At 49.2% G+C, this 25215-nt stretch overlaps 1 protein-coding gene across 9 annotated transcripts in view; it reads left to right on the forward strand.

Annotated features, from left to right (window-relative positions):
- TRAK1 (trafficking kinesin protein 1) overlaps positions 1 to 25215 on the forward strand; it is a 124365-nt gene that overhangs the window by 55057 nt on the left and 44093 nt on the right. Inside the window, exon 1 of one of the 9 annotated variants that reach the window (XM_058729536.1) lies at positions 1726 to 2104. The exons of 5 other annotated variants lie outside the window; for them this stretch is intronic. In XM_058729536.1, coding sequence (XP_058585519.1) covers positions 2041 to 2104 — 64 coding nt within the window. In that variant the 5' untranslated portion in view covers positions 1726 to 2040. Of the gene's footprint in view, positions 1 to 1725; positions 2105 to 10621; positions 11088 to 24882; positions 25099 to 25215 lie in introns of those variants that run through there. 3 more of the 9 variants (XM_058729538.1, XM_058729535.1, XM_058729539.1) reach the window with 3 other exon arrangements.

A 25215-nucleotide genomic window follows, 5' to 3' on the forward strand; every position in this document is an offset into this window, starting at 1 on the left:
CATTAAAGGCTCCTCTGCTTCTCATGATTTAGGAAGGTTGAGATTGATTTATATATAGTACAGATTCTGCCCAAGAGTCTATATATAGGGTTTGTCATTGTGTGTGTATGTATGTACGTACATGAATGTGTGTATATACACACACACACACACACACACACACACACACACACACACACACACAGTTTTCTTCTTGAAACTTTTTTATTCAAATGCACATACTGTGTCTATTACCCTCCCTATCTATTCATCCTGTTGAAGTACCTCACATTCAAAGCGTGGCCTGGGGACCAGCAGCATTGCCTTACGTTGGAAACTTGTTAGAAATGCAGAATCTTGGGCCTTCCATAGACCTGCTGCATCAGAATCTGCATTTTAGCAAGAGCTCTGGGTGATTTACTACATGCACATTAAATCCTGGGAAGCCCTGCCCTAGAGGGATGTCTTTTCCTCCGCGTTTGTTAGCTGAGGCACCATATGCCACGGGTGGAATAAAGAGAAATCACCCTGTGGGGTCACTGTAGAAGGAAAGAAGCATGCCCTCTCAGTAGTGGTAAAGAGACCTTTTACTCTTACTCATTCACAGATGACACAGTCTTGAGTAGAACACGAAGAGGAAAACTTAACCAAGCCCATGCTGCTGCTGGGACACCAACAGATAGTTACAGTACTCGGCCAGCAGGCTGGTGAGGTTCTGTAGGTAGTTTGGTTTTAGGGCAGCAGGGTTTTGAGGGAGATTTTGGCCCCCAGAGGACGTTTGGCAGTGCCTGGTCCTTACATCTACAAGGAGAGAAGGTAGTGCTTCTGGCGAGTAAGAGGGCAGAGGCCAGGGATGCTGCTTAACAGCCTGCGGGTGCCCGGCAAAGGATGATCTGGCTTTAAATGTCACTGGTGCTAGGACTGAGAAACCTTTCTGTTTTAGAGGAGGGAGTTACCTATAAGAAGTCCAAAATCTGTCTCATTATCCATGACTCATTTTAAAGAAGTATTTAAAACATGCCAAACACTCGGAATAAATGTTAACTCCTTTTTTTTTTTTTTCTTCAGGAGATAAAACATTACAGATGCATTTACAAGGACAGTTTCAAAGCCCCATTCCCTGCTTCCCCGAGGCAACCACTGTCTTGAAAGTGGGTTGTTTCATTCTGCTGTGTGTGTTTATACTTTGATTACACACACAGGAGTGTCCATGAAACAGTATATCGAATTGCACGGGCCCCTCTGTAATGGCGTGCTTCTCTATTTGTAGGTCGAAGGCTGTTTTTCCAGAAGTTTGAGCAAAGGAGTGAGCAGAACTGCCTCTCAGCGAACACGTTTCCATTTTTTAAAGTAATTTACATTTTCCTTAGGTGGCGGTCAACGATTTTAAGAAAAGATGTTCGGTGTTTTAAATCAGGCTGGGGAAAGAAAACCAGAAGTAATGGTGGCATTTCTCCGATGCACTCTGTGGTGGCCCAGGGTCTCTTACATTCTTTGGGAGTGATGATGGGGGCACAGTCCCCGGCCCCACCTGCCCGCACCCTCCCTTCTCCCTGGGTGGCACCTCGCAGCCTCTGCTCCCAGCTTCCCAGGAAGACATTTCCTCCATCTCTGCATCATTTTTCAGCGCTGGCCAGTTTCTATGGCAACGGTGAGATTGAAAGATGAGCAGGGAGCGGGAGGCGAGGCTCGAGTGAGACCTCGGGGTGGTTGTGTGTGTCCGTGACGTCACCGTCCTCTCGTCTGGATAGGATGATTCCGGATACTCCCATTCAGGGCTGCTGGCTGCCGCTGCTTTATTAGCAGACCTGCCCCGGAGGCCCCAGGAGCTCTGCAAATCGCCTCCCTTCCCTCCTGTCCTCATCCCACCAGAATTTTTCTCCTGGCTGCCCCTTCTCTGTGTTGGCTTCGGACTGTCATTAAGAATGCACAGCTTCATTCTGCTGTGTTTCAGGATGCTCTTCTGCCCGGTGTTCTGGAAGGGCAGGGAGGCATGGCAGCGTTTTACTTGATGTTGATGGCGCTGTGAAGTCTGTTCTCTCCTCTGCAAGAATACTGACTATGCAGAAATTTATTGAAGCGGATTATTATGAACTAGACTGGTATTATGAAGAATGCTCGGACGGTAATTACGGCCCCCGCAAAACAGAGCAGGGATGTGTAGGGGTGTTGTTTCCCTCTGGGGTGGGGTGTTGGTCCTGAAACCTTTCCCAGGGAGAGAGGCGGGAGGGGGGCAATGGAACCAGCACCACCGCAGGCGTGAATGGCCCTGACAGTTTTCAAAGCTTGATGGAGGAGATGGCAGGTGGGCAGGGCTCACTGAGATCCCTCTGTGGTCAGTCGGTCTTTGCTCAGGAGGGCAGATGGTGTTGGTGTGCAGGGCTTGTGAGCATTATACTTCTCTTGGGTTGAATTCTCTCGGGGGTGAGGCGCGAGTGTGGTGGTGGTGCACGCACGCGTGTGTGTGCAAGGGGAGATGTGTTCTGACCTCTGTGCTGTTGGCGGGGCTGGGGAATGGTGTATTCAGGAGGTGGCTGTCTGGACTGTCGGTGGCAGGCCTAGAAGAATCCTCCCTTTCCTGAGCCCAGACCTGGGGCTGTGGGGAGGCCGGAGAAAAGGCAGAAGCAGCTGCCCACCCAGCAGGCAATTCCAATGAATTTTGCTTGTAGGATCCCACGGAGATGGGGGCGGGGAGACTTTGGGAGGGGCAGGGAGAGACTGTCTCCTTCTGTCACAGGGCTCAGTTTGTGCAGGGAGGGTGTGGCACATTCCAGAGGAGACTGGGTGGAGTTTGTGTGGCTGGACAGGCCTCAGGAGGTTCCGGATATACATGGAAAATAGCACTGAGCTGCATTCCCAGAGAGGCCACAGGAGAGGCACCTTAGGCTCCTGTGGTGTTGGGCCCCAGAATTGGGTATGGGCACAGTTGATCTGTCTTACTTAATTTCTTCTTCAAAATGACCCTCAAATCACATGTCTTCTACACACACACACACACACACAGGACACAATATATACAGTTTGAGGGTCTGTTCCCTAGTGTTCCCAGCCCCACACGAACCATTAATAGGTAAGGTAACCGTTTTTTAATTGATTCGGGAGTTTCAGACTGCTCTAAGACCATGACTACATTTGATTAACCTGAATGATGTGGCAGGCTGGGAGCTGGCCTCATTAGTAAGCAGAAGAACTACATAATTGTCTCTTATCTGCTAATTTCTGCCTTGGCAAGGGCTATGGGAGAGGGACCTAGAGGCTTTCTTGGAGAGGGCGGGTGGGTAGTAAATGTGCTGAGAAAGTTCCCCAGTTGAGCCCCACTGTCGTCCACCCCCCCCCCCCAGCATTATGTGAAGACAGTGTCATGTTGAGTCCGTGTGTTTTTAAATATCCTGAGTAATGGTGGTGGTGGGCAGCTCCGAGGGTCTTTGGGGGAAAAGATGATTAAATCCTTTTTTTCTCATGGATATATTACTCTTGAAGCAAGTTCCCAACTCCAAAAGGCAATGACAGGGATGCTTCTTTTCAGAACCGTCAGTGAACTCTCGTAGTTTCCTTGGTGATTTGTGACTCACTGAGCCCTCCCTAACTTTTTAAAGTGTGGATCTCAGTGGATCACTGGAATGGGAGCGTCGGTTCCAGCAGAGCGCCTGTCCCAGACCACGGATGAGTCGGGTGTGGCCATGGCTCCCACGGATCCATCCTAGAAGCCAAGCGGGGGAGAGAGGTTTCTTCCTGTCTTGACCCAATTGCTACACTGTCCAGCTCTCTTTACACCTTCGTCCTTGGGAATAAAGCCAGTTACTCGTGGTGGTCATTTTGAGGAGTGAGAGGAGGCCGGCTCTTATCTGGGTGTCTGTCAGAAGGATTTTCTTACCCGGCCATTTCTCAGTTGAGTCTTTTGGCCCAGAGGCAGCCAGATCACTCTTCTTCCAACAGAAAAGGAAAATGGAAGGAAAGGCTTCTGATCTCTTCAAGGGTAGATCAGTGTTGATTGCAGTTACTTTCTAAATGTGTGTTGGGCAAAATACTTGCCTTTACCCTCCATTCCAGTGGGGATGCAAGGGAGAAGGCCACTGGGACAGAATTTACTGGGACAATTGCCATTTTCATAATCCCATTTTTAAAAATAGTTAGCAAAACAGGGAATAAAAGGGACAGAAACCCAGAGATCACCTAGTTTAGGAAATCCAGGGGGTTGGGATTTCGAGTAGATGCCAATTTTGTAGTTAACTTGTTGACTCATTTCTAACTAGTTGGGTTCCTGGTCTCTGCAGGCTAGTCTGGAAATACAATTTGCCTTTGCTTATATATGCATCTTTAAACTTGCAAATTGAAATAGCCCCTTTATCTCCCAGTCCTGACCGCCCAGGTAGGAGTAGACACACAGCATTGCTTTGTCTCTCTTGTCATTTGAATCTTTAATGAGGGAAACTTCTAGGGAACTTTCCATACTAATAATAAGAGATGAGTCAAATGTTTTGAAGAAGATGCAAAATCATCATTTATGTCAGACTTACTGACTTGCACTTCAATTGCAAGGTTAGCACTCAAAAGTAATATACATATTTATATGGGTGGGAATATGGATTGCAAGACAATTAGGACCCCTCTTTTAAAATTGGAATCAAGAAATAGCTTGATTCTCTTTTGTCTCTGAGGTTTAGGAGAGCTTTCTTCAGTGCTGAATGACCGTACCCTTCCCCTTTATCAGTTTTATTTTTTTTTTTAATTTTTTTTAACGTTTATTCATTTTTGAGACAGAGAGAGACAGAGCATGAACAGGGGAGGGTCAGAGAGAGGGGGAGACACAGAATCCGAAACAGGCTCCAGACTCTGAGCTGTCAGCACAGAGCCCAATGCGGGGCTCGAACTCATGGACCGCGAGCTCATGACCTGAGCCGAAGTCAGCTGCTTAACTGACTGAGCCACCCAGGCGCCGCCCCCTTTATCAGTTTTAGTTCTGGAATCTTAACACACCATCTTCCTCCCCGCCTCCCCCAACCACACTGCATCACAGGAAGACCCCAAGGGTATAACAAGAGGCATGGGGCAGGGGCTTAGAATGATAAGAAGCTGGAGGGGTTGATTGCCCAGTACCTTAAAGTAAATTTTAGAGATTTCAAACAGCCAGCCCTCAACAAAGTGTAGCTTGGCCTTCGCAGAATTTACCAGATACACCCAGTGCCTACAGCTTAAGCTACAGTGTCAAACGATGTCATGGTGCCTACATTGGATGTGTCCCCCCTCTGAAGCCTGGCATACTATGAAAATCACCCATTTATTTATCTATTAAAAAACTTTTTTTTTCTTTTTAAATTTTATTTTAGAAAGAGAGCACACAAGGAGAGTAGGGGCGGGTGGGGGGGTAGAGATCTCAAGCAGGCTCCATGCACAGCACAGAGCCTGACGTGGGGCTTGGTCTCACAACCCTGGGATCATGATCTGAACTGAAATCAAGAGTCGGATGCTCAACCAACTGAACCATCCAGGCTCCCCTCATCCTCCTTCTTTTTTTTAATTTCCTTTTTTTTTTTTTTTTTTTTTTTTTTTAATTTGAGAGAGCGAGAGCAGGGGAGAGGGGTAGAGGGAGAGAGAGTCTCAAGAAGGCTCCATGCCCAGTGAGGAGCCCAACACGGGGCTCGATCCCGCAACCCTAGGATCATGATACCCATTTATTTATTTAAAAAAAAATTTTTTTTTAACGTTTATTTATTTTTGAGACAGAGAGAGACAGAACATGAATGGGGGAAGGGCAGAGAGAGAGGGAGACATAGAATCGGAAGCAGGCTCCAGGCTCTGAGCCATCAGCCCAGAGCCCGACGCGGGGCTCGAACTCACGGACCGCGAGATCATGACCTGAGCTGAAGTCGGATGCTTAACCGACTGAGCCACCCAGACGCCCCGATACCCATTTATTTAAAAGGAAGATTCTCAGATTTACTCCAGACCCAGAGAGGTCCTGAGAAATCTGAATTTTTAGCACATGCTTTAGGTGGTTCTTTACATCGGGTGTGTGGGAAGCTGTGCCAATGTCAGTGGAGACCATCTGCAGACATAGGGGTCTGGGAAATAATTCTTTAGATCTGTCACAGAATCTTATGTTGTTTCTTGGCTACACTGGTCACTTACGATTTTAAAAACTATGAGACCCAGGGTGCCTGGGTGGCCCGATCAGTTGTGTGTTTAACTCTTGATTTTGACTCAGGTCATGATCCCAGGGTGGTGGGATCGAGTCCTGCATTGGGCTTCATGCTCAGCAGGGAGCCTGCTGAAGATTCTAAAAAACAAAATAAACCCGTGAGGCCTGTTTCTTTTTTAAAAGGCTTGGGTTCACGTGTGTGTCCTTAAGTTAAAGAGTGTACTTTTGTAATGACTCTAGAAGTAGGTAGAACACCACACAGTGCACGGGCATGGAGTTTCTGCTTGAGGCCTGTTTTGCGCCCCGTATGGCTATGTGGTTTGGGCACATCCTGGGACCCACATCTGTGAGCCCGTCAACCCAGATGGCCCATCTAGCAAGTGGGGACAGCCGCACTGACCAGAGCCATTGTGAAGAGTACAAGGAGCGTGAATAAAGGACAGTTGACCCTTGAACATCATAGGGGTTTGGGATGCCGACCCTCTCCCTGCCACACGATAAAAAAAAAAAATCTGCGTAGAACTTTTGGCTCCTCCAAAACTTAACTACTAGAATAGCCTACCGTTGACTGGTAGCTTTATCAATAATATAAACAGTCGATTAAGGTGTTCTTACAATACAGTAAGCTGGAGAAAAGAAAAGGTTATTAAGAAAATCATTAGAGAAAATAGATTCACAGCACTAGATTGTATTTATTGAGAAGAAAATCCACATGTAAGTGGACCCATGCAGTTCAAAACCATGTGGTCCAAGGGTCAACTGTAAAAGCTTTTTGTAAACAGTGATGTACTGGGCCAGTGCTTAATTTTATTTTCTCAGAGATAGTGTAGTTAGTTCTTTCTACAAATCCCTTTCATGGGGCACCTGCGTAGCTCAGTCGGTTGAGCGTCCGACTTGGGCTCAGGTCATGATCTCTCAGTCTGTGAGTTTAAGCCCCACGTTGGGCTCTGTGCCTACAGCTCAGAGCCTGGAGCCTGCTTGGGATTCTGTCTCCCTCTTTCCCTGTCCCTCCCTCACTCACGCACACTCACTGTCTCTCAAAGATAAACATAAAAAAATTTAAACAAAAAATCCCTTTCAGAAGGTGAGTGGCATTTTGAACAAGGGTATAGTATCTTGACCATCCGTCTCTTGCTGTACTGTCTTTTGTGACTGTGCACCCTCTCCCCTCACTGAGCGGCATTACAGATGTGAATGTCCGGGCAGGAGGTGGTCTCGCTCATGTTGATCTCATCATGGGGAAACCAGTGGATGGCTGAGGAAGCCTTTCTCTGGGCTTCTTACTCCATAGTGAAAAGTCCGTGGCAACCCACGGGGGCGGTCACATGTGCTCTACTGCTTGGCTTCATTGCAGTGACCTCTAAAATGCCACTCCAAGGTAGGGGTGGCCATTTTGGGAGTAAAGTTTTGCTGGAGATATTTTAGGCATTAACTGAAAAGCTGTTACTGGGGGTGGGGGGTGGGGGTGGGGTGCCTGGGTGGCCAAGTCGGTTAAGCATCCACCTCTCGGTTTCAGCTTGGGTCATGATCTCACGGTTTATGAGCTGTCATGGCGGAGCCTGCTTGGGATATTCTCTCTCTCTCTCACTCTCTCTCTCTCTGCCCTTCCCTCACTCACACGGTCTCTGTCCCTCTCAAAACAAATAAGTAAAAATTAAAAAAAAGACTTTACCAGGTTTTTGATGATTTTCTAATGTCCTGCGCTCTGTGTCATACGATGCAAACAGGCCTCTGTGTTTTCATCTTGTGTTTATTGCAGGATGCACCTTTGACAGTGCAGGACGGCTCTTCCCTTTCCAAACAACAACCTTGTGAATGGCTCTTAAAGCGACTTGGGCGGGGGAAAAAAAGAATTAAGTGTAAATGCATAACGTAACTGTCAGCTCTTCTCACTGGCTTGAGTAAAATAGCGGTAATGTCCTTCCCAAGAAGTAGATGCAAGCCCAGAGCCCATGTTTCTCTTACTTATTTTTTTTAATGGCATAAGCGAGGTCCTTGGAGAAGTATTGTCAGTAACCGGCACCCTTAGCCAGGGCCAAGAAATGGAGGGAGGAGGTGCATGGAGCACTGAGAGAAGTCTGCGTTGTGGGTGGCCCTCGGAAGAGGACGAGGACACTCACGGCAGGAGAGTGCCGTGGGGTCAGGCGGGCAGGGGGCTGCAGGGGAGGCACAGGCTATGGAGGCCAGGAAGCGTACAGCCCGCGTCTCGAGACGAAGGGGCACCCTCTGGAGGGCTGGTGTCCAGTAGGACTTGTTGTGACAATGGCAACATTGTGCAGTGCTGTCCAGGATGGCAGCCACTGGCCACGTGTGGCTCTGGAGCACTGGAAACGTGGCTAGCATGACTGAATCTTGAATTTTATTTAATTTTAATCAATTTAAATTTAAATGTAAATAGCGCCAGTGACTTGTGGCCCGTGTCAGGCATGGTGGAGCTTCAGGACAGTGACTTCTGTGATGGTATGTTGAGTAGATCTGAAGAGGGACACTCACAGAAGGATGCCCCTCCACCCTGCAAGAGGGGACACCTTCCACTTACAGCCTTCCTGTCCAGTGTTCCCAGGGAAGGTCCAGAACTCAGTCCCTGCCGCCCTGCCCGGGGCCCCAGTGTCTGCTCCTTACCTCTGGGATGGCAACACCTTTGCTACGTGACCCTCCTGGGGCTGAGCTCCTGCAACTTCACATCCAGAGGTCCAGGGTCTCCCACTTGGCACAGGGATTCCTGGGCTTTCTTGCTTTGGCTTTTGGAGAGATTACTCTGTCAGAGAAGATGCTCTTGGGCCCGTGTCTGCCTTTAACCTTGAAATGAATGCAGATGTGGATGAGGTTTGAGAATTCCTTCACATCCCTGCAGGGTGGGGAGGGAGGAGAGATTTGGGGTGGGGGGCGGGGAATATCCTGAAGGACTAAACCCAGGCATATGAGGTGACATGAAGAGTCTAGGATGGTTTTGTGTTCAAAATGCCGTGTCCTAAATGCTTACTATGTAATATGTGTAGACTTGGGCTTCATTTGTTAAAGGTAGCCTAGATTTGAGTTAAAAGCTGAGTATAAGCAACTTGGTTATGAGTCATCACTGAGAGTATTTTCAACTACATGAAATCAGCTTTTGTTTTCATTTACACACACCGTGGCCCAGCACAGTATCCTACACGTCTTATAGTCGGCCTTATATTTGCTGAATGAATAATGCTCCCTCTGTCCCTCCCTCCCTTGCCAGGGTTTCAGACTCACCGTCGTTTGAATTGAATCAGGCCCAATTTGATGCCATTTATTGAGATTAAGTGGCATTTTTTTTTTCCTGAGCGTGTATCCTCATAAACATTGTGCTGAAAGCTAATGCAGATTTTCAAAATGCGATTTTAAACTCCCTGCCACTGAATTTCTGCTAAGCCTCCTTTTTACAAAGAACACATTTTTAATGTTATAAAATGTAGTAATCATCTTCAGGTTCCAAAATATTAACCAGACAATGCATACTTTTGTCATATTCTGATTTTCTATTTCAGGCACTCGTGTGGTCTTAAATTCGTTTTTATGGAGGTAGCGATTCAATGCAGCAGACATTTTTAGCTTACCAAAACAGGATCTTCAGCCTTAAGGATCCAAAGATGAATGAGACCTAGGGCCTGAGCCTGTGCAGAGAATTCTTTATAAAGGTCTTGCCTCTGCTGAAAGCCTCCCTCTTGGTTACCTGGGGGAGGTGAATCGGAGGGAGGTGGAATAGGTCTCCTGATGTGGCTTTTAGGAGCCGGGAGACCTGCCACAGTGTAGCTGGGAGGCAGCCGAAGCCCAGAAATCACAGAATGTGCCGTACTTCTTAGATGCCAGCGCTCAGGGCCACCTTCCAGTGGGTTTGATGGAGGGACCTGCCATTTTCACTGTTAAAGGCAAAATTAAGCAGTACAGAGGAATTGGTATTGAGACACACAATTAAACTGGATTCTTCTTCCAGGCAATGTTGTAAGCTATTAGGCTTTAGATTATTTCCCCCCTTATCCCAGCAATTAGAATTTACGGATTTGACTGTGAATCTGCAGATTTAGGATGAGAGTGGGGGTTATCAAATGCAGATTTAAAAAGAGCAGATGCAATGTATTATTACCAAAGAAAGATTGAATTAATCTTAAAATAGGTAATGGTTACTGCCATGTGTTTTTTTTTTTTTTTTTTTAATTTTTTTTTTTCCCTTCTGCTAGAAATGAGAATGATCACTTCCTTTCCCATTCAGCACTATGTCAGGCTGTGGTCAAAGTCCGCTGGGTCTCAGCTTTTGGAGCGTGCCCACCGAAAACCTCCCATCTGAGGGCATTGTGCAGTTATTTACCAGGGCAGCTCTTCTTCTAGGGTCCCACCTGTAGACAGGTGCACCTGCTTAAGGCTTTCTCGGTATCACCCTGTGCAGTTGCTGCAAAACTTCCAGGGAGCTACCATTTCCTCACTGCTTCCTGGGGGAGGAGAAGTGGGGAGGGGCATCTGGAGGTGGCGAGCTTGCCTGAGGTCCTCCACCTGCCTGCCCACCTCCCCCTCTGAATCCACAGCACCTGGCACGGTCGCCCTGGGGCAGGCAGGGCATTCCCGTTCTGGCAGGTGCTTCTCCCTCTCCTGCCCCCACCCTGTCCCTCCTCTCTGCTCCTGGGAACCACCCCCTTCCGGGTCTGTCCTGGGTGACGCTGGGCCAATGGCCCTGTGTACACCCTCCACTCTAGCTCAGCCAGGGCACGTCCTCGGCCCCGTCCAGGGCCCAGCGTGTGCCCCAGGGGCCCGGGCTCCAATGGCTCCTCTGGGCAGACGGCTGGGAGCTCCCCCAAGAACAGCCCCTTAGGGCAATGTTTTGGCTTTGGGGTGACTTCAGCAATGTCCCTGAGAGACGTGGGAAGGGAAGAAGAGTGTTTTGAGTACGACTACCAAGATGAAGAGAGGAAGCCCACCAGCGAGCGGCATGAAAGCCTGGACCTCTTGGAAGAGGGTAAATTCGTACTTTGTTCAAACTGACCCTTTCCCTGTTAGTGTCTAAGTACGCCTGGCTGTTTCACTGATCTCACAGCACTCTTTTATTTCCCTATTGAGGTGTAACTTCAAGCACACAGATCTTACGTCGGTGGATGGCTTGTGATGACCCCCTTGTAAAACCACATGTCGTACGTCTGGCACCCTGGGAAAGCCCCTTGTGCCCCAGGAGGGAGACCATTGTCCCGAGTTCTATGACCTGAGATTTATTTTGCTCCTTTGTTCTTGATCTAGACAGATGGAATCAAACAGGGTGCATTATTTTGATTGGTTCCTGTTGCTTGACTGATTCATACACGTTGTTGCAAATATCAGTTAGTTGTCTTTTTGCTTTGTGTCTGTGTGTGTGTGTGTGTGGCATTCCAGTACTCTGCTTTAAGAGTTTTGGTTGTTTTCTTGTGACTGAACAGGTTTTGGTAAATTAGCAAGAGACTGAGTCATTATTATTTAAAAAAAATTTTTTTTTTAAACATTTGTTTATTTTTGAGAGAGAGACAGAGTGCGAGTTGGGGAAGGGCAGAGAGAAAGGGAGACACAGAATCCAAAGCAGACTCCAGGCTCTGAGCTATCAGCACAGAGCCCAACACAGGGCTCGAACTCACGAACAGTAAGATCATGAGTGACCTGAGCCGAAGTCGGAGGCTCAACCGACTAAGCCACCCAGGCGCCCTGAGACTGAGTCATTATTAAATAAAGTATGTTTTTGTGCTGGTGTTGCTTATCTTTAAAAAGTCATTAATCACTGATTTGAAACAGGGATTTTTTTTTTTTTTTTTTTTTTTTTTTTTTAAATTTAGGATTCTTTCAAATGGAGAAGTACAAGGCTGACTTTGAAGTCACCTGGGGACCCACCTTCGGGCTCTGTTAGAAGGACACTGGTTCTGGAGAAGTGAGGGTGTTAATTCAATGAGAGGCCCAGATGCTCAGTGGGAGTTTCCTAGTTGGGCTTCTGGGGCTTTTGCCCGCAGTGCAGAGAAAGGGATTTTGGGGGTGCAGCAGAATGTTTAAACAGTGACTGCATGTATGTTCTTTAGGTCTTGAGGAAAAACAGTCTGAATACCTTTACAAAGTTCTGCTCTGAAATGGTTTATCTTCATGTCTCAACATAACTTTTATTTTAAAAGTTATTTATAGGGGCGCCTGGGTGGCTCAGTCTGTTGAGCGTCCAGCTTCAGCTCAGGTCATGATCTCACAGTTGATGAGTTCAAGCCCCGTGTCGGGCTCTGTGCTGACAGCTCGGAGCCTGGAGCCTGCTTCTGATTCTGTGTCTCCCTTTCTCTGCCTCTCTCCTGCTCATGCTCTCTCTCTGTCTCAAAAACAAAGATAAACATTAAAAAAATTTTTTTTAAGTTATTTATAATTGGCCTTATCAGAAGTGTTTTCGTTTGAGAAAAACATTCTGTCCTAAAAACAGTAACATTTTACCACAGGACAGTTAAAAGCTTTACATTGGAGAAAGCGGGGGAAGGGAAGAGCTGGCAGAGAGATGGGGGTCTCCAAGCTGAGGCCTCAAACCCCGCCTGGCCCTTTCACGAAGGAGCTGGTGTAGGAATGGCCGGCCGATGGGGACTGTGCATTAGTCAGCTTCCTGTAAGTACTCAGGAGAAAGGCATCCACCTGCTCTCATAGAGCTAGGGCCAGCCCAGGTTTCCCTGGATCAGCTGGTGTCCCTTCCAGCCCCCGTGTCCCCACATCACCTGGGAGCCTGTTGGAAATGCAGATGCTCAGGCCCCAGACCCACCGAGTCAAAACCCACCTTTTAACGAGATCTTCAGGGGATTCCTGTGCATATGAAAATATGAGATGAGCAGTTGCCATAAGCAGAGTGAGATGAGTTTAGAAACCAGTCACAGAACCATATGATTCTAAATTAAAGGCTATACAAGATTCTGGAACAGTGTCTTAGAGCCTAGTCAAGAGAAGAAAACATTTTGTGTTGTATATATTTCATCTATCCCTATTTTTAACTTGAAGAAAAAAACTGGGAGCCAGATGATGGTGATGAGCGCCAGTGTTTATTGTGCTCTTACTACGTGCCACGCACTGTTCTGAGTACTTCATGTGGATTTGTGCATTTGATCCTTCAAACAGCCAGATCAGAGGTTAAGTGCTATTATCATTTCCATTTCACAGGCTTGTAAGAGGAAACTTAAGTTAACTTGTCCAGAGTCACAGAGCTAGTAAGTGGTTTCAGCCTATGTAGAACAACTCAAGAGCCCTCTGCTCTTAAATCACCATGCTAGCAGTTCTCAAAGTGGGGCCCCCCCCACCCAGTAGCACCAGCATCACCCAGGATTGTGTTAGAAATGCACATTCTGGGGCCCTGCCCCAGACCTGCTGAGCCAGGCTCTCTGGGGTGGGGCCCAGCAGACTGGGTTTTAACGTGCCCTCTGGCTGATTCCAACGCACATTGTCCCGTGCTGGTCTACATTTCAGAGATAACCGTGGGTGTTGGTTGGCCACCCCCTCGGGAGTTTCCCAGGCGTAATCTGAAACCTCCTTGGGCAGGGAGAGGTGAAGGAGGAGGCCGGCCACTCCAGCTCGGTAGGTGGCAGTTCAGTAAGCAGAGGGAACCCACGTAAGGACGAGGCTTGTCCTGGGCGGGCAGCAGCAAGACTGGATCTGTGCAGCCACCCGCCAAACCTTAGAAGTGTGTTTAGAAAGAGGCCCTAACTGGGTGCGGCCACGTTGGCCGCTCGGATGTTCGCAGCCCATCGCCATCTCAAGGCTGTGTCCTTGGCGCAGCCTCTGGGAGCGGGAAAGGTGAGCAGAACCCACATTCCAAGGAGGGTGTGGGGAGGCTCCAAGTGGCCGACTCCCGCTCACAGGTCAACTGGAGGTCGCATCTTTTTGTTGACATCCCCCAACACAGGGTCCCTACTCTGTGATCACATTTGAGAGGGGCACTGCTTTGTATTTGGCATCTTAGGATAGACGTACATTCTCTTTTGTTTTTTCCCTTCCCATCGCCTTCCTTTCTTCAATAAAATGTTTAGCTGTCCTGTAAGGGGGGAGGGGGTGACGTGTTCATAGTAATTTTAGGACAGTAAGCTCGAAAGAAAGACACTTTATAGCCAGTGTGCTCAGTTTTCTTCGTCAGAGAAAATTCATGAGACTGGCTCCCGGCCGGAAGGAAGTCTGGGGCATAGGTTGGAAGATAGAGGTTTGTTTTGGAAGATTTGGTTTCTGTGGCCAGTCCTGTGTCCCAGAGCAAGCCCGGCGCTGGGCAGGACCCTGCTTTTCTCTGACATTGTCTTGAGTTCATGGGCCAGCAAGTCCCGTGTATGGAAGAGAAATGCTCTTGAATAATGAAATTATGTGCGGGACGTGGACGTGACTGCGTTCCCTGGATTCTGAGCTGGTTTAGGTGCTTTTCTTCCCTGTTGACCGATGTCAAAGAGGTGATTTTGGCTGAGCACTGAAGGACAGAATCAGTATTTGGGTTGCTCTGATAGCTGTGAATACATGAGACATGTGTTTTCTCCCAGTCACCTTGTGGGGGTGATGGGTACTTTGTAATGTCACCCTCTCACCTTCAAAGCAGCCTTTGCAACGAGTGCTATTCCCATTTGCAGTCAAAGCGACTGAGGCTCAGCTCGGCTGTCCCTGTCCAGAATTCTACCGCCGTCACCCTGCCTGGGGTCTACCTTCCACTGCACCCAGGCACGAGGTGCTGATGGAGTCGAAGGCCCCTTCTGGCCGTTCTAACCCACGAAGTGGGTGCTCACGGGGAGGCGGGGCTCCCAGGAGAAGCAGCTGTGAGAGGCTGTTTGGCTCTTATGGTCCTCAGGGAGAGAAAGTGTCTGGGCTCTGTGTCTTCTGGCCACCGAGAACTTGCACAGTGCAGACACAGAACTGACCTCAAGCAGCTTCGTCCCGTGTGGCGGTCTTGGAGCAGGGCCCTGCTTGTTTGCCCCAGCCCCCTCTGCTCCGCGTGAGGTCAGGCAGGAAGCCGGTCTCCGTGCTGCTGGGAGTGAAGGGCACTGGCACTGGCATCAGGAGGACACTGACGAAGATGAACTTCGGTGGTCGCTTCCTTGTGGTTTGCTGTGTGGCAGATTCCCACCGCTTTCTCGAGGGCATGCCTCGGGAAGCCTGATCTCATGATTTTTCCTCACCTGGACACTCCTGAGGCCGTTACCCGACTGCAAGATTCCCTCCCCGATTCCTGGCAGGCAGCAGGATTCGGAAAGAACACATGGAATTCTCTGGGGGTTACCGAGTGCTCTCGTAGCAGGTTTTGGTTTTCTGAGCCCGCAGGCTGCAGGAGAGCAAGTGTCCTGTCCTCAGAGGTGGCTCCTGGTGGCCAGGGTGTGAGTGGCCACGTCGGTCTTTTGCACAAAGGGCCGTTTTCAGGTGATGAGCACTAACCAGAAATTATCATCTGGAAAAGCAGAGATGGAGAAACACCAGTTGGCAGTGGGAACCTACCTGGAACTTGGTGGAGAGCCTGGGGCCCGTGTGACTGTGCGTAGCTGCACCCTGCTGGGTCATTCAAGTTCTTCGGCTGGGCCCAAGGTGAAGCCTTAGAGGCAGCACAGACAGCGGATTCCTCCAGTTTGAGGAGGAAATCGCGGGCTGCTGGCGGAGGGCCAGGCTGCGTGGAGAATGGCTGAGGCGGGGAGGCGGGGGAGGCGTGTGATGTCTGCCCTGGAGAAGGAGCTGTCAGGGTCCCGCCTTGGTGTGTGTGCGTGCGCGTGTGTGTGTGTTGACACGGTGTGGCCAGCGGCACACGAGGGCGCTATGCAGGACTCTCTCCTGTAGGGTTACGATCAGGAAGGAGGTGACCCGGCTTACCAGTCCTGGCCTCAGCACTGTGTGCTCGTGGTGTTGACTACCTGGGTCTCCAGCCTGGGGTTGATGTCAGTTGCTCAGGGTGGTTCTCTTACTGGAGTGCAGGTACCCGCATAGCCCCAGGGCTGGCCACGGGCAAGGTTCACCCAGAGCCTTTGTTATTTTGGGGTCCTCTTGCTGCTCTGCCCACTTCTGGCACCTGCCCCCTTCCCCCTTGCCGCCCCGTCTTCTTGTATCCGAACTCCCAACGGCATCTCTCACTTGGCCCTTCCTGCTTGCTCCTCTGTATTCTAATTTATGTGTGCATCTTACCAGCTCAGCTTGAGAGTGGGAGTCATGTATTTACTCAGGAGACAGTGGCTAAGAGTGCCAACTTGGGGGTCAGACTGATCAGGCCCTCCCATAAGAGCCCTGTGACCTTGGGCAACGTGGACGGCCGACAGTAATACTGTTCTCCTAGGATGAATGTAAACACTGAAGGAGATGATAGCCATCCCACACTTGGCAGAGTGCCAGCACGTGGTGAGCAGTCATAATTGGCGATCACCAAGCAAGCCCTCTTTAGATATCCTGATCACGAACGGCCACCATAGATCAACACTGAGTGTTCTGGTTCTAGGGCGGGGTGGCTGTTTATGGCCTCTAATAGACCAGGCCCAAGTCCTTGGTTATGTCCTTGGACAAGCCACTTGGCCTCTTCCTGTCTGTCTGGTGTGTTAAATGTGGCTCATACTGGTGTCATGGAGCTGTTCTTGGTTTTAAGTAAATAATGTTTGTAAAATGACCAGGGTGGCGGCTGGCATGACAAATATACTCACGACTCATTTCCTTACTCCTTCGCTGCCTCTTCAGTAACCTGCCACGGTGCTCTGCTCTCAGCCCACCTCGGAAGGGGACGTGAGCCAATAACATAGTCACACTAAAATTTCAGTTAATGATGCTGGTGAGCAGTTAAATGTCGCCACAGCTGTACGATCAGGTCTCTGCTCTTGGCAGTGCTGTCCCTCTCCCACCTCCCAGTGCGCAGACCGGGCTCCACGCGGGCGCAGGCAATGGCCGAACCGACTGCTGTTGTAGTGGGCTGGCCTCTGCCACCACACTGTCCCGGAGGCCGCCTCAGTGGCCGCCGTGGCAAACCAGCACCTGTTCACCCAGGTGTCCGTTTGCTTCCGGCTGGAGACCACAGCTACTTACCAGTTGATGCCTTTCCTTTGAACACAGCTTCTTTCTTAGCAATCTCCCACCTCGTCATCGCTTTGTGTTACTTTAGACGGCCCTTTTCCAGATGGCTTCTTCCCTCCACCCCCCAAAAGCTGGGAGGAAAAGGGAGGTGACTCTCTGGGACATTTGCTTATTTGGGGGTGATAAGCTCTCCACCAGGGTTTCATGTTTTCACCTCTCTCTGGGGTGTCGGTTAGACGTGAGCCTTTCTTTCCCAAGACTGGTCTGTGAGAATACAAAATCTTCCCTTTTTTTGAGTACCAATTATGTGTTGGGCCCCAAATAAGACTCTGCTGCCTTCATGTGCCTTACATAACCCAGGTAGGCGGGGGCATGGGACTTTTGTAAGAATTACATGTGGGGCGCCTGGGTGGCCCAGTTGGTTAAGTGTCCGACTTCGGCTCAGGTCATGATCTCATAGTCTGTGAGTTCAAGCCCCGTGTTGGGCTCTTGTGCTGACAGCTCAGAGCCTGGAGCCTGCTTCGGATTCTGTCTCCTCTCGTACCCCACTCGCACTCTGTCTCTTTCTCTCTCAAAACTAAATAAGCATTAAAAAAGAAAAAAAAAGAATAACATTCATTATGGCTCTAGCCATTTTTGATGGGTGGGTCCTCACCCTGTTCTTCCACACCCTCTACAAGGGCTGCGTCAAAATAGTTCTTTTTTAAACCAAATAACGTGTGTCTTCTGGGTCGTAGTGGTTAACCCAGTTGGGCTCTTGGGCTGATTGTGAAGGTGGATATTGAAGGACAACAGCTAAGCCCGGGCTGAGGCTGTCCCTTGGGAAAAGGATGGACGTGTCATGCCTGGGAGGAGACTCCAGAGTCACTCTTTTCAAAAACCGGAGAGAGGCGGCTCTTGGTTTACCTACAGATGTGTACTATCTGAGCACATTTTAGTGACGGTTCTCTAACTGAAAATAACCTAGTCTCTGTGGGGTGCACTGGTACGTTTGTGTGCCTTTTATCAGGGCTCATTCTGAAGTGGGTGATCGCTCCTCCTGAACAGTTTTGCTGTCTGAGAACCCCGCTGTGGTCTGAGGAAGGCTCAGTCAGGGATCGAGATAACAAGACAGTGCCTCTGCAATGCCATATCATGGGGCAGCGGTTGGGGTACAGTAAATGTAGCCCCCGAATGCTTGTTTGAGTGTCGTTCGCTAACTTAAAGCCTTGAGGTACAACCTGCTGCCATAAAATTCAGCTCTTTTAACTGGACAGTGTAATGACTTTTAGCGAATTCCGAGTTGTACGACCGTCGCCATAGTTTAGTTTTATTTATTTAGTCTTTTACAGAGCGAGGGAGAGAGAGTGCACATGCATGCTGTAGCGAGGGACGGAGAGAGAGAGAGAGAGAGAGAGAGAGAGAGAATATCTTAAGCAGGCTCCGTGCTTAGTGTGGAGCCCAACGCAGGGCTCCATCCCACGACCCTGGGATCATGACCTGAGCCAGAATCAAGAGTCGGACACTCAACTGACTGAGCCACCCAGGTGCCCCCACCACAGTTCAGTTTTAGAACATTTGTATCCCCTCCCTGTGTGAGCTCCCTCACCCCTGTTTACAACTAATCCCATCCCCACTCCCAGCCCCCAGCAGCCACTTACCTGCTCTCTAATTGGCCCGTATCGGGTACTGAATAGGAATGGGATCCCACAGAGTATGGTCTTTTGTGCCTGGCCGCTTCTGAGCATCAAGTTTTTGAGGTTTCTCCACGTTGCAGCATGTATCAGTACTTACTTATTCATTTAGAGAAAGTTTCTTTATTTATTTAGAGAGAGAGGTGTTAGTGTGCAAGAGAGGGGGAGAGAGAGAATCCCAAGCGGGCTCTGAACCGGCAGTGCGAAGCCTGACGCGGAGCTCGATGCGACGCACGATGAAATCATGACCTGAGCTGAAATCGGGAGTCAGACCCTGAGCCAGTTGAGCCACCCAGGCACCCCAATGCATCGTTCCTTTTTACAGACTGCGCAGACATACCACATCTCGTGTATCCGTTCACCAGTAGAGAGTCATTTGTGTGTTTCCACGTTCTGGCTTATAACGGGGAATGCTGCTGCAAACATTCGTGTACAAGTTTTGGGTGGACATAGGTTTTTATTTCTCTTGGGTAGAGGCCTAGAGGAATTTTTTTTTTTTAATTTTTTTTTTTTTTTTTTTTTTTTTTTTTGAGAGAGAGTGAGAGAGTGCAGGCAGGGAAGGGGCAGAGAGAGAGGAAGACATAGAATCGGAAGCAGGCTGCAGGCTCTGAGCTGTCAGCACAGAGCCCAGCGTGGGGCTCGAATTCACGGACTGTGAGGTCGTGACCTGAGCTGGAAGTCGGAGGCTTAATCGACTGAGCCACCCAGGCGCCCTGAGGCCCAGGGGATGGTTAAAGTCTGTGACCTCAGGCAAGTCCTGTGACTTTCAGAGCCTGAGTTTCGCTGCCAGAAAGTTCGGAGACCCATGCCTCTAGCCCACCCGCCCTGTGTCTGGCCGCGACACGCAGGGATTGCGGCCCTGCGGCTGAGTCAGAACAGCCATTCAGAGATGCCCCCCTCGTCAGAATGCTTTGCCAAGCTGCCCCGTCTGGATGACTGCTAGCCATCTTCCATGGGAAATCTTCCCAGCAGGAAGACGGGCGTTGGGGAGGAGCAGAAGAGGGACCGTCCCTGCAGAAGGAAACGGGCACACCTGGAACCAAGCCAGACATCCGAGAGTGGTGTCATAGGGAGGGCTGAGCCGTGATGGAGAATGGGCATGGGGGCGGCGAGGAGCCGGTATGGATGGTCCCTGGATGATTTATGTATCGAGGCTGCTGCTTGTGGGCAGTGGCAGAGCTGGTGAGGGTTTTTAAGTGGAGCATTGACAAATCAAATTCTAAAGCATGTAGACAAAGCTTTAAATAAAGGACGTTTATTCTGTAATGCCTGGAAACTTAGCAGCGGTGGTGACTCATCTAGAATTTCATGGGGGATCTTTTCAGCTTTGGCTTTCAGGTTCTGAACCTCCCACCCCTTGCCAGGGGCAGGGCAGACAGTAACTAGGTATTAGGTTTACTTCCTGGAGGATCAGGGGCCAAATGTAGGGATGCTTTTTCAACTGACGGCTGCTGTTACCGGTCAGAGAGGGGGGGGGGGGGGATAATCCACCGCTTTGTGGACCATGCTTTTCTCTGATACTTGAGTGCCAGCTCCTGTCTCCACTGGGCGTATCGAAAGTTTATTCAATATTGTATGGTTGTTATAATAAATATTACAGAAAATAAAATTTACTTAAAAAAAAAAAAGCTAGTGCTAAGGTACAGAAGATAAAAGGAGAAATTATTGGGGAAGGGGACTAGAATCGGGTTCTAAAAAAAAGTTGAAAAACAGTGCTCTAGGAAATTAAAGAAATGACCTGTGAATAAGCTAGAACACACGGCCAAACTACCCAAAGGTGCAAATGTAATGGGCAGTCGTGAATATCTTCCCTCCGTTCATGGATGTTGGCTACTTGGTCTTAGTGTTACAAGGGAGCAGTGTCCCCTGAGGTCTTGGGATACACACACACTTATGTATATAGGTGTATAATTTTATGTATGTGTGCATTTATGTACGTGTACACCCTCACACATATTTCTATGTGTGCAAAATATTCATTCACTTATTTGCTCCATACGTATGTAAAACTGACATAGGAGAAATGTTCTCAAAATTAGGTTAAGAAATGATGAGAGCAGGGGCGCCTGGGTGGCTCAGTCAGTTAAGCGTCCAACTTCCGGTCACCATCTTGCGGTTTGTGAGTTCGAGCCCCACGTCAGGCTCTGTGCTCACAGCTCAGAGCCTGGAGCCTGCTTCAGATTCTGTGTCTCCCTCTCTCTCTGTCTCTCCCCTTCTCATGCTTTGTCTCTCTCTCACTCACTCTCTCTCTCTCTCAAAAATAAGTAAAAGGTAAAAAAAAAAAAAATTAAGAAAAATGATGAGAGCTAACTGTTGACATAACTTTAGGGGAACCATTTCACCAAAATGCAGCACATAAATGGGAAGTGAGGGCTGCTAACAAGAGTTTCTCCGAGAAGTCTGATAAGGCCAAAATGTCAAGGGGGTCTTGTCAAGCCTGTTAATATGACGAGAAGACACAGGTTCACAGGTTGTGTGCTGGGACCTTCTTGCCCTCCACTTCATCAGTCAGGCCTCCTGAGTTGTGCCTCTGGCTCCCTGCTCTGGCCGCCCTACTGCCTGCACAGCCTCTGCCCTCTTCTCCCGCTCCTGCCCCAGGGCTCCTTCAGATGGCCACTTCCGATCTGTCCCTGGAGAACGCCCCCCCCCCCCCAGTCCCCGGCCCCATTGTTTTCTTCCCTGTGGGGATTTCTCTTGGGCCTCAGGTCTTTACCCCCGAGCCTCTCACTTGGCTGCATCTCCTTGGCATTAGGCAAGGACTCATTTCTATTCAGGGCCTGCTCTCTGTGGATACTGGGGATTTCTTGGCTGAAGATGGCTGCCAGCATTTATCCTCAAAATCGTTTTGGGCACGGTTTAATTTGCATCAAGTTTGCATTCCTGATTTTCAGCCAGAGCACCCCGCCTCCCTTCTGATTTGCACCTTCAGTTAGCTGACAACCCAGTGCAGGCCTCCCTGTCTCTGCTCAACCGGCCCCGGGGCCACTCATTCGAATTTGGCTTCATGATTCTACCTGCCCACCCAAGGATTGGCACTCAACCCTTTTCTCACTGCAGATCGGATTCTTCCTAACCACAATTTAGTACCTCCAGCTCCCGGGAGGACATTCCTGCTGTGGGCTGTGCACGGCCCTCTGCCTGGCACACACATGATCCCGTGGTGACCTCAGCCGCTGTCCCCTTCGCCAGTGACTGTGCTAGGGCAGCCCCAGCATGCTTCTGAGCTTCTGTCTCACCTGCCTGTCTTGCCTGGGGACCCTAGGCCTAGGAAGTGGAGTGCCTTTGTCCCCTCTGCCCCAGCGAGAAGCCCAGATCCTATCTTTCTGATTTACCACCCACCCTGTCTTCTCTCGTAACTCTCTCAAGAAAAGAGACCACTTCTCTCCACTTTTGCAGCCACTTAGAATTTCCTTGGATTTGTCAACAGCTTTGACCACCTCCACCCCCATCTCCCACCATTTCTCTGTGCTGGAGGGAGAATCGTTCCTGAAATACAGCTTTTATGTAGACACTCCCCCTTTGAGAACCCTCCAGTGGCTTCAGTTGTCCCATTATTAAAGTCCAGAGTCCCTAAAGGGACTTGCCAGGTCTCACACACCCTAGGCCCCTGCCCAGGAATGCCCTGATGGGGAACCTGCCCGTTTTCTGTGTGTCCTGGAAGGGCTAGTCTCCTGCCCTTCTCAGCACAGAGCCTGGTGCACGTTTGGTACACGTTAGTTTGACACTGTTAGAGGTGTCCTAAGTGTCCACTCTATCTGCTTTGCTACTGTTGGTGTATTATACTTCTTTTTCTAGAACTTGGACCCTACTTTTATCACGTTGTTGTAGAGGTTTATGGCTGTCCTTTTTTTTGAACATCCTTTGAGTGGAAGTGGATTGATTGGGTAGTGCTCCCTTGGTCAGAACTGGAGCCTCCATTTGGAATACTGTTCCCATGGAGAGAGAAACAGGACCGGGGTTTATTGGACATTGAGTATCTAGAAAGCTGCTTGGAAAGTGCAGCCCGTACTTGTCTTACTGTTTAAAGGCCTCACTGGCTATTTTCCCACCTCATTGTTCTCACTCCTGCCCCTCTCATTTCTTGGAAGAGGAAACCGAAGACACAATTACAGGGCTTTTCCAGGGCCTCATGACCTTGGTAGAGTGTCCTATGAAAACCTAAGCCTCGGAGTCCTGGCACCAGAGATCTTTCCCCTATACCACAGATGTTTCTTGCTCTGTTTATGCTTCCAAGAATTGTTGATTTGTGCCAGCCTCAGCCTTGACCTTGGATCCTTTATGGTTCCCCCCCCCCCCCCAACTTAGTTAGGACAGGAGCCAAATTGGCCTAGGTGCAGTCCTTACCTTACAACCTCATTTGCTGTGACCTCAGTCGGGTCCTTAACTTCTCCCGGCAACAGTTTTCTCATCTGTGGAATAGTCACAACAGCACATACCCTTCAGGGGTGTGGTGAGGCTTAAGGAAAAAGCTCCTTAAATCCCAGACGTAGAAGGGACTTTATAAATGTTAACTATTGCCCTTGCTGGGAATCTCGTCTTCGTCTTCCTCTTGTCTTCTCCTTTGTCTTCCTCTTCGTCTTCCCCCTCCCCCTTCCTCCCCCTCCGCTTTCCTCCCCTTCCCCCTCCCCCTTACCCCCCTCCTTCCTCCCCCTCCCTCCTCTGCAACCCCTTCCCCCCTCCCCCTCCCCCCCCTTTTTTTTTTTTTTTTGAAATTCACCATTTGCTAGCTGTATATGACATCAGAGGAGTTATTTAACCACTCTGGGCTTCTGGTTCCCATTTGTAAAATGGAGTTAAAGTTCTATCCTGTAGCATTTATTGATAATCCATTAGAGTAGTATTGAACATGGCCTGGCCATAGAAAGTGTGCCCAGTAAGGGTCTGATTTCTCTGCTGCTGCTGTTACTGATTTCTCTTAAAAGTTGCATCAGGGAGGATCCCAGGACCCTATAACTATAGTCGACTGTATATTTTCTGAAAAATATTTTAAGTAATTCTTTTCCTATCAGTGCATGGTCACTACAAAAACAAATTCTTTTTAAAGCACAAAAATTAAAATGTGTAATACCATCTAAATGTCAATTATTTTTATGGCTATCCTAGTTTTTTTTCTGTGTATTATGAAGCAGTACATTTTCTCCCGGTTGGAATTGTACGTATTTTTAAAAACATAACTGGAACAACAGTGCACATACCTTAACAACTCAGGGTCAACAGTGGTTTTTCACTTATGCCTCTGACTTCTGAAGCTGGGAGCTGTCAAAGGCCTGGGGACTTTGGGGAGGTCTCTACCTCACCCTGTAGTCCTGACTGAATGTGAATGGTCACCCCTGCCCTCCTGTCACCATGGGGGCATGGTGACAGTATGTGCCCGACTGGTTGATGCTAGAGAAAGCCCACCATTCCAGGTTTACATCTATGGGGACAATAGTTAAAGTACATTAAAGCTGTTTAAGATTAGCCTCAGACAAGGGCAACACGAGGGATCTTTGTGGTCATAGATACACAAACCTACACAGGTGATAGAATTGTTAGAGGTTCGTCATTCAGGAGCACGCAAGCACACGTGCACACACAGATGAGCACCAGTTAGTCTGAGGAAATCGGAGTCAGATTCCTGGATTTTATCAATGGCAGTGCCCTGGCTGGAATTATCATTTTACCAAATGTTACCCCTGCGGGGAAACGGGGTAAAGGGTATAAGGGATCTCTGTATTATTTCTTGCATCTGCATGTGATTATCTACACGATTCACTACAGTGACCTCAATTCAAAAAATTAGCGTACAAAATGTGAGTGTAATTTCTAATTAATACAATCCCGGAGAAAAAAAAGCAGCGCCGAATCGTGCTCTCTCGTGTTAGGGTGACATGGGGCCAGATTAGTTAAGGTGCAGCCCGGTGTAATTTTCCTCCCCAACAGCAGAGGGCGTGGTCCTCGAAGGCAAGGGGGGCACTAAGCAGGCCCCCAGTCATAATCCCGGTTTCAGCACAGAGGCCTTTTGTGACTGCGGTGGGGGTGGGGAAGGGGGAAGGGGGTCTGTTTCCAGTCGACCCGGGAGCCGGTGGGGGGGGGGGGGGCCTCCTGCATCTTTATCTGCGCGCCCACAGCCCAGCACAGCTGTCCAGCATGAAAACTAACTCCTGTCGGGGCGTAGGAATCTTCACTTAGGGATTTTTCCTGACCCAGGGCTAAGGGAACAGTTTAGAGCAATTTGAGCCGGACTCCACCTCCATCAAATTAAACTCGGGTGTAAACCAACCCTTACAAATCCCCCTAGCCAGGCAGCTCCCCTGGAGGGGAGGAAGGAGAGTTCCTGAGGCGAGCCCCCGCCCCCCGCAGCTCTCATCAAGTGCAGGGTGAGGGCGGCAGAGGGAGGGGCCCCGCCTCCTGGTTCCGGAAGGCCTTGCTGGTAGGATTTCAGATTTGGAACCAGAT

The sequence above is a fragment of the Neofelis nebulosa genome, chromosome 5, assembly GCF_028018385.1.
Source record: "Neofelis nebulosa isolate mNeoNeb1 chromosome 5, mNeoNeb1.pri, whole genome shotgun sequence".
NCBI lineage: Eukaryota > Metazoa > Chordata > Mammalia > Carnivora > Felidae > Neofelis > Neofelis nebulosa.